This window comes from Mangifera indica, chromosome 16, assembly GCF_011075055.1.
Source record: "Mangifera indica cultivar Alphonso chromosome 16, CATAS_Mindica_2.1, whole genome shotgun sequence".
In the NCBI taxonomy this organism is placed as follows: Eukaryota; Viridiplantae; Streptophyta; class Magnoliopsida; order Sapindales; family Anacardiaceae; genus Mangifera; species Mangifera indica.
This window is the reverse complement of record NC_058152.1, coordinates 2,492,518-2,502,678: the sequence shown is the minus strand read 5'-3', so window position 1 is coordinate 2,502,678 and position 10,161 is coordinate 2,492,518. Positions and strand designations below refer to the sequence as shown.

The window sequence follows — 10,161 nt, the reverse complement described above, 5'->3', positions numbered from 1 at the left end:
TAATTCAACCTTATTTAATATCAACCAAGTCATTGAATCATATTAAGTCAGTAATCATAATTTTGTTATATTCCGAATTTATGTCAAAACTTTGTGTTATAATGGTTTAATCAAAATGTTAATCTAATATAAGTTTAAATTTGCCCAAATCTAATCTTGCATAAAGCCCTAGCCCTACTTCCCAATTCAAATCCTGAACAAAACCAACCCAATTTTTTACGAATTCAATCCTAAACCCCATAATTTTCCTAAACCAAACCCCAAATGAACTCTAACCCAAACTTTCCTCGTCTCTAATTCTAACTCAAATTAATCCAATCAGATAATCAAAGAGATCATAATTAAGTCACAGATAGGGTTAGATTCAAACCAATCTCATTTAAGTTTGAGCTCAAGCTTGATTCGAACGAGCTAACCCTATACAAGCTTGCTCGACCTACTCGCCAAATTTATCAATTAAAAATTTTAATACAAAATGATGTCGTTTTAATTAGTATGTATTAAAACGACGTCATTTTAATAACGAAATAGTAAAAAATTCGAGCTCGAAAAGAGCCAAACCGAATTCGAGCTCAAAAAGAGTCAAACCGAATTCGAGCTTAGCTTCCATGAGCTCAAGCTCTACCATATACAAATAGAGTCGAGTTTGAGCTTGATTCAACTCGAATCTAGCCCTGGTCGTAGGTGATGGGTAGCCAAGTATCATGTTGTGGCTACGCAACCACGACTTAATTTAGCATAGTTAGGCATATGCATAAGAGTAATTATATTGACATTTAGTTTTAAGTATTCAATTGGGTATTATGATTAGATGTTACAATACTTTTAATTTAAAATAATCTAATCACATGATCATATACCATCTGAGTATTTAATTAAATACTCAAAACCGAATATATACAATTTTATTATAAGCATAATAACATCAAACGTGTTTGTGGTACCGAAGGAAAGCAAGGATGAACCCACAATTTGTTTTGTGATAACTTCATATCCCTACACAAATTATTGAGTAATGTTATACGTACCCACTTTTATGTACACAAATGAGTATACACATAATGCGTTATCATATGATTGATTTTTACTTTATCTTTTATTCAAAATCACAAGACCATTTAATAACACATGTCAAATATGTATCTATTTATACAATTAAATTGGATACAAATAATTTTATTGCAAATTATTGATAACTACTAATTTTCATATCTATTCGAAATTGAGTTAGTTTCGCGTATGCGGGGATTTTGATTCCCGGAGCTTTTTTTCTTCAGAGAGCTTTTCTGCAAACCTGCCACCATTAAACAGACAATCAGAGATGGTGACCTTCTTTTCATTTCAACGTAGTAGAATTAGGATCCCCTCAAAAAATCGAACAAGTAGCAGCTTTTATATATAAGTTACCTTTTGAGTGCTTCCATGTTGGTGTCAGCACCTTCAACTGGTTCATTGACACCAGTTTCTAAATTTACACGGGACACTGGTTTTGTCAACAACTTCTCCCCAACTTTAATGAGGTTTCCCAAATTCTTACTCGTAGTTACATCAATAGAAGCCAAAACTCCTTGTAGGGTGTCATCCTGCAGGATTAAATTTATTAGCACAATATAGTTAGTATTTGTCATGGATATTTCCCTTCTATAATAGTTATATATGAATAGTATAAAAATGCCTCATTAAAAATTCTGGTGTTTTCTATTATTATTGACATACAAAGAATGGGATGTGGCCAGGTGCATATTCGTCACTAAGACTAAGATTAGATTTAAGTTGAGCTGAACTCATCTTAAAAGTGTTCAAGTTCAACTCGTTTAAAAAGAGAGCTTTGAGCTTGGCTTAATACTGTAGCTGAGCAAAAATAGTAAATGACATTATTTAATATGTATTAGTCAAAATAATATCTTTTTAATCGATTTATATCAAATTTTTTAGATTCGTAAGCTTTATGAGTCAAACATATTTAAAATTCGAACTAAAAAATATTTAACTTTAAAGTCGAGTTTGAACTTAAACTCAATTGAACCGAGCTTGTTTCGAGCTCATTTGAGCCAAGATTGAGAGCTTGAACAAGTTTGATTCAAATTCAGCTTTAACTAAGACTCAAACGAAATAAGCTCTAAGGCTGTGTTTGTCCCTTGGTCTTCCAGAAAGCACACTGTACACGTGCACCATCAAAGCTTGCTTATTTTTCTTCATATTATTATATTGGTTAAATAAGGCAATTGGGTTTACAAATTGGTAAAACTTACACGTTACTTTTAACTTATTAACAACTTATATTTCATTATCAATTTCATTTTTAGTAATATACATGACATCAGAAACTCTTTATTATTCACTATTTTACTCACTTTATTTAATAATTCTCTTAACATTTAATGTTCAGATGGAGAAATATTGTGAATTACAGACAAATTAGGGAATTATAAGTTACTAGTGTTGAAGGGCTTACATTGATCCTGAGGTAATTCTCCTCTTGGTGAAGGGCTTGAAAAACAGCAGCGATATGGTAATCCACCATTTCGTCACTTGCTTCATTGTAACAATCAATTATTGGAGAAGATCCATCATCGTACACCCAAGAGAGAACCCCCCACTTTGAAACCCTTTTAGCACTGTATTTTCCTTGTTTCCTTTGTGATCCTGTTCCGACTGAAATCACAAGAAAACGGTCATATTCCAAGGACTTGATTTCCGGGAAGAAATCCGGATTCTTCTTTGTTATCTGTTTTGTCACCTCACTCATTGCAACCAAAGTCTGCAATCATCAAGCTAATAGCTTAATAATAGGGCATTTAAATTTGCAAATGAAAACAAAAAGAAAAGAAGAAGCTTACAGGATTGTTGGCTGCCACCCCACCATCGATGAGATTGAATTCTTTCATAACTCCATTTTCATCTTCGTTGGTAAAGTAATGGGCAGGAAAATAAGTTGGCGCTGCTGAGGTCGCTATGCAAATGTCTGATAATTTAGCATCTAATTCTGTATCGGCTTGTAACTGCATGCCCAGCAAAATTAAACATAAAATCATATTCCAATTTTAATCATCAGGATTTGATAAACTGTTTGCTTGTAATTAACTATGCTATCGAAAAAAACAAGCAATCAATGTTCACATTATCACCGTCATTCAATAAACCTAATGACTCACTTACAAAAAACAATCTTTATTAAAGCTGCTTCTCATCGTGTAAGCTAATAATAACAACAACCTGATACGAGGAAAAGAGAGTGGGCTGAAGTTTCTTGATGTCGAAAGTTGGAATAACTATGTTCGTCAAAGTTTGATGCAATCTTTTGTACTTTAAATTCTCCCTTATCAACTTGTGGAGATACTTCCCGTCATATTTGCTTCCTGTTAGAACTTTCCATAAATTTACAAGCCAAGCTAGCGCCGCACTGTGTGTCAAAACCAAGAAGATAATTAAGCTAGCACAATCAAAATAAAAATAAGCAATACTTCTGTGCAATATTGAGCGTGATGCCAGTGTTAATTAGGGTTTTATTATAATGTTTTCACCATGTTTGGGGGAAAATTTTAGGACCATTCTTGATGTAAAAAGGTACTAATTCGTTGGCCGCGTATAGAGGACGATTATTTTCATTTGGTGCGGTTAACATGGCTGTTATGAGGCCTCCTGTACTGGTTCCTGAAATTACGTCAAAATAATCTGCAAGCCTTGCATCTTCACCATCTAGTTCCTATATATGTGCCAACAAATTTTAAATACGCAGTAGAGTTAGCCAACAATGTTCATAAATATATAAATTTGTCTTTAAGATGACTACCTGAAGTTGATACTCGAGGTAAGCTAGAATAACGCTCGAAATAATTCCTCGAATTCCTCCTCCATCAATACTGAGAATTGTAATAAGTTTTCCGTTTTTTGGAGGTTGAACTGTTAAGTTTGGTGTTTTTCTCTCCATTTTGATGGAGGAGATATGAATAAGGGATGAACCCAAAGAAGTTCAATATATAGAGATAGATCGGATGCACTATGAAAGAACATAGGAGTCTGTTGTAGTGGTGTTGAATTTAAGGCGCATAGTGCAAATTCGTCATAGCTAACGTTCATCCAATTACTCGTCTACTAAGCATTTGTTTGGGCCAGTAAGAACAAAACCTAAGTACCTAAAATTTGATAAATTAATGAACCAAAGCTGACTTTGTCTATTATAGGTCGTGCCTCTCAAGCTTTCTTTGGTGAACAGAAGTGATCTATATCAAAGATTGTTCATGGTGAGAGGTTAACATCTCCAGTCGCTGCCAAATATACTTTACAGTAATATATACATGTTAAACAAATACACCGCCAGCAACCGCCATTCAAGAAGCTTCAAGTCAGCCAAGGCAGCTCCATTCAAGAATAATCAAGAAAGTTGAAGTTGGCTACTATAAATACGCTTGATGCCCAGCCATTTGAATGTGAAAATTAAGAAGCGCAGAAAATTACGTGTGTGCCGTGGTCCTCAAAAATAAAGGGTCTGGGTTGTTAGTACGTGTGTGTTAAGGAGTGTGTGATGTGTGAGTGAAAAATATTGTCAAGTGTTGGTCTGGTTTTGCACGATTTTATAATGATTCAATATTAATAAAATTACTATTTTTACTCAATAAATGGTATAAGAGTAGACAGTTAGAGCTCGCCATCGTAGAGATTCTGAAAGTTGTCAAGATCATGATCATAGAAGCTCTAAAGGTGGTTTGAGACCGTACATAGCACATTGATCTGGTAATTAAAAGTTAAATCACACAAAGACTTTGCCAATGTACAATCAGTTGGGATTATAAAGTTAATTGGTCAAAGGATCAAACTTACTTAGTATATTATTAGGTATTATTATCAAATTACTATAACAAAATTTTCAAGTTTAGTTAACAGAATCGAGAACCTCAATGGCTCCAATTACGCTGAGTTACTCCTCTACTTGGCATTTGTTTTGGCCAGTAAGAACAAAACGTAAGAACTTAAAATTTAATAAATTAATGAACCAAAGCTGACTTTGTCTATTCAAGGTTAAGCCACCAAGCTTTCTTTGGTGAACAAAGCCGGTCAATATCAAAGATTGATCTTGGTGAGAAGTTACCATCAAAATATACTCTACGATAATATCAATGTTATATATATATATTTTATATATAATTTATATACATAAATAATATATCATTATTTGATTGAATATTTTTTTATCTTTAATTTAAAATTATTTAATTACATGATGATGTATCTTCTATATATTAGTAATAGACAATATTATACATATATATTATATATAATTTAAATACATAGATAATATATCATTATGTAATTAGATACTAATTAGGTTTTTACAATGTAACAGTGGAACAACACCTGCTATTAAATTCCTACTGGTTATTTTTTTTTAATTTACTGTTACTACAAATCAATTAAATGATGGAAGAATGCCTTGTATTATTTGAGCACAGCTTAATTTGCCTCAGATTAAGTTAGTCTCCCTTGCATAATTAATTGTCTTATTGATGACTATATCTACATTTATTCTTAATTATAAAGTGTATTTTATTAAATAAGAGAGTCATATAAAAAATAATAATAATAAAATGAAAGATAAAATGGTAAGTTATGACTATATATATATATATATATATATATATATATATATATATATATAAAACATTGATATTATTGTAAAGCATATTTTGATAATAGGTTATCATATTTAAAGTTAAAAAATGACATTTAGTAAGTTTTATTAATAAATTATGTTAAATTTTAGAACAGAAGTAACAAAAATACAAAAGCACCTTTATAACATTAGAATTATTCTTGAGCTGCTTATTTTACAAATTCACATCTCCCTCATTCTTCCATACTCTTCTTATAAAGTTCAATTAATTTTTTTGAAATTTACTCTCAATCTCAACAATTTTCATCACCTAACACTTCCAACAATGCATCACCAAAAGCTCCATAAAATATCCTCCTCACTTGAAAACCTTTCTGCAAATCCATCTTTTAAACATCAAACAATTCTCTTCAAAGTTACAAACACCATTCCCCATAACCTTATTTCTTTCATATTCAATCTTGTAAAAAAAATAAATGAAAAAGAGGTCTATGATTTTCTGTATATCATCTCATATTCTTATATTATGTTGTACCATATCCATATGAGACAGATAATATATAGAAAATCAAATTTCAATACCTTTAATTTGCACTACTCGAGCTGCCTGCGTTGCCGCTGAAACCATAACATACAACTACTACAAGAGGAGTCAAATTTATTTATGCCTGCAGAAGTTCAAATATCATATAATGTCTATTAATTATGTTAATAAATCAATGCTGATTATTAGTTTAGTTCAACTTTCTCAATTAGACCACGCTTTCTATTTTTAATGAGACCCTCGATTCTTCAATTTTCTCACATATTCTACTGAAGTAGGTAGTTCTTTCTCTCTTGAACAAGACGTTATTTACCTATTCAAACCTGCAAGGTCACAAAATTTAAACTTGTCAAGCAACTTTTGATGAAAGAATCAGCATCTAAAAATCTCAGGCAATCAATTTGGCAGTCTTTGAAGTTACTGATTATGGAAAAACCAATGCATGTTTTTCCATGAAATTTATTACCCAGAAGTAGAACAGAACAGATGTTACAATAAATACAATCTATTAAAATTACATAGGTTTCTTAAATAAATAACTATATATAAAATAATATATATATTTTTAAAAGAATCCCACGCAAATAGATTAAACCTTGGATCTAATGATCAACCATATAACCATTGAACTAATTTGATCAAGGAGATTTAAACCTATGTTCACTCCTCTTTTATCACTAAAATTAACTATATTTATATATAAAATAATATTATCCCATAAATATTCAGAGTTTCTTCTTTCTTTCCATATTCAACACCTAGCACAAAGACCAGAATGATAGGTGATAACTTGACACATCAAAAGAAAATAATATGAATAGAAAATTTTAATATAGAAGTTAAATAAAAGCTACACATTTCATTTCTTGTTCAACCCTAACAAGCTTGAAAATTTCTGGACTGATAATATTTTAAAAAATTGAGTCATTCTTATGTATTTTTCTTATTGCTATTTTAAGCTGGTATACGTGATTGAATCAATTAACCATATCGTATCTCTTGGTTTAATGTAATATTTGGGCTGAATGCGTGTGGTTTTTCTTTGTTCATATTGACAAGAAAACTCATGATGTGCTCAGTGCTCTCCTAGTTTCTTCTTCGTATAAGTTACTAATAAATTACTAAGTTTAAATAATGTCCTAATTCTACTCATTCCTTCTACTTCATCATCCCGTATTCCAAGTTGTTCTTGAAAGAAATGGTTTTTTCAGAGACAAATGGGCAAAAAATATATGTTGTGGTTACAAGAAATGGATTTTTCTAGAGCTGATTTTGATTTCTCAAGCTATGTTAATTCAAGAAATGTTGGTTTATGTCAAACAATTTGAAATAGTGAATAAAACGGAAAATTGTTATAGGTAGGTGGCCTAAGAGTAGAAATGTTCAAACTTCTAGAAAGTAATTTTAGTCTAAATAGTAAGATTAATCAAAATGAATTATGTGAGAGGGAATTAAGGTCAATTAATGACAACAAACTATGAATTATGTGAGAGAAAAACAAAAAAAACAGTTATATTATATCTAGTCATAACATATGAAAGATTGGTAGAGTTGTTGAGTAAACAGTTATGTATTGATTTTTGGTGGAATACTACCCACGTGACCATTAGACTTGGTAGTACCAACTTAAAAATAGGTACAAGTCTAATATTTATACCCATTTGGACTAAGTTTTTGATAGGTGGATGATTTGATACCCTTGTATAAATTATTGGTTAGATGAAATCCTAGATAAATTATTATAAAAATAGAATCTCTATAAAATTAGTATATCAGATTCATGCATGTTAATGTCACTTCATGGAGGTTTCTTTGAAGAAGATAATACAAAACTTCAAAAAAATTTCTTTAAAAAGTGAATGTACGAAATTTTAGTCTGTTTAATTTAATACATACCATTTATTGTTTAACTACTTATATAATTGCTAAAGTTGATTTAGAGTAATTAAGTTTTTAATTTTGTATTATTTTTGTAACTCCTATTCACCTCCGTTGCAAGTGTAATTTAACCATATTGGTTTCACCATTAGGTAATGCTAAAACATCCCAATTACATTTCAATATTCTTTTATTCATAAGTGACATGTAAAGATAAATCCAATGTCTGTCGTTAATTCGAGTGTTCTTAGAAAAATGTGAGGTTCATTTAGCACAATTACCAAATAAGCTCTGCAACTGGCCCATTTGAATTGATACTGTAAGTGCAATTATTAGTATTACATATAGTTATATTTTGAATTAAAATTGAGTGTGGGCAAATCAAATTCAAAGTGACTTGGAAGAATCCAACTCAAACTTAGGCCCAAAAGAAACCAGTTGTGTGAACTTATTTAATAAATGGGCTACTAAATAAACCTTATATTTTTCAAAGTACACTTTAATTAACTGCAAACAAATTGGATTTGCACCACTGATTTGGAAAACTTGACCGATTCAGAAGACATAAAGCTCTTTTTGAAAAAGAAAAAATTGAAACATTGATATTGGATTAAAATTGTAGGGATTAGGCATGGATATGATATGAGCTGGCTCGATTACGAAAGTTAATTCGGTTAGATTCACTTTAACTCAAATTCGTTTAATTTGAACTTGAGTCGAACTCGAATCAAAATATTTGACTTGTTTTTTAAATCAAGCTAAACTAGAGTTAAGAGATATTCGGATATAATTTTTAGCTCGAATCATTAGTTCAAATTTGTAGTTTGACTCAGTTTGAATCAACTCGAATTTATAGTTCAATTTAGCAGTTCAAATACGTGGCTTGAATTAGAAATTTTGAATATTATTTAGGTAAAATGATGTCATTTTATCAATATACCACGAACTCGAGCTATGAATTCGAGCTATATATTCAAACCATAAATTTGAACCATTAATTTAAGTTGAACCAAGTTATGAATTTAAACCATTAATTTGAGCTACAAAATTGAGTCAAATTCAAACCAAGGTAAGTCATTTTTCATTCAAACCAAACTTGAGTCAAACTTAATTTTGGCTTATTAAACTCGAATCGAGCCATTCTTTATTTGAATCGAATTTAAACTGGATCATTTTCTATTTACACTGAACATGAGCCAAAAGGTGTTTAGATTTAGCTTGGTTCGTATCCACCCCTAATAAGGATATATCTTTAATTCTGACAACATTGCGTTACAATTTAATTTTGATACCCATCTCTTTCCTCAAACCTTATACGCATTGGAAATTAGGGAAATTAGGATTCTATTCTATAGGTCTAACAAATTTCTTACTGTCAAGTTTTTTGGATATTAAAAAAACTTTATTTAAGTTGAATCATTTTTTTTAACTGAATTAATTATCTTAAATAAATGAAATATTAATTTTAATAATTGATTTTACAATCATTATAATAGAGAAATAAAAAATTTAATTTTAAATGTTGTTAGAAGGAATTTAAATCCTTATTATCTTCATGTTATTAGCCTAGAAGAATAGAGCTACGAAAAGGAGAAGCTCCAACTAAATACTATGATTAACTTTTATTATGTATCACATTAATGTTTTGTTTTTATTAAGGTGGAAAGAAAGAGTGCATAATTTTTATAGTCACAATTCCATAGTGATGGTGTTAAAAAAGTCTGCTTTTGCGACTAAATACCCCCACAAACCAACCATTTCAATTATTTTACTACCAAAAAAAATTCACCACCTTCCGTCCACCCCACTTCATCTCGTTAATCTAATTTCTCTTGCATATCCCACTTCCCCATTTACACACCTCAAATTTCGGAACCCATGTGTGGTATCTCTAAGTGACATCTTAACTACCGGTTTGCATGTGCTTATTAGGGTCAGATTCAAATCAAATTGAGTTTAAATTTATATGTAATTAGACTCGAGGTTGAACCTAACTCATTTCAAAAGAATAAAACTTGATTTTGAGTTCGATCCGTTACTAAAATTATGTTATTTTAATCTATATTGATAAAAACGATTTCATCTTGTATCGAATTTTTTAGGTTCATAAACTTGATGAATCAAATAC

General features: G+C 30.5%; 1 protein-coding gene across 1 annotated transcript; it reads right to left on the bottom strand.

The window, feature by feature from the left end:
* Positions 1-1,209: 1,209 nt before the first annotated feature.
* LOC123199735 (patatin-like protein 1) lies at positions 1,210-3,936 on the bottom strand. The gene is made up of 7 exons (XM_044614787.1): positions 3,794-3,936; positions 3,525-3,706; positions 3,217-3,403; positions 2,841-3,002; positions 2,456-2,761; positions 1,408-1,583; positions 1,210-1,294 (listed from the first exon to the last, which is right to left on the bottom strand). Exons 1-7 carry the CDS (start codon positions 3,929-3,931, stop codon positions 1,228-1,230), a joined length of 1,218 nt encoding a protein of 405 aa, XP_044470722.1. The 5' UTR covers positions 3,932-3,936; the 3' UTR covers positions 1,210-1,227.
* Positions 3,937-10,161: the final 6,225 nt, after the last annotated feature.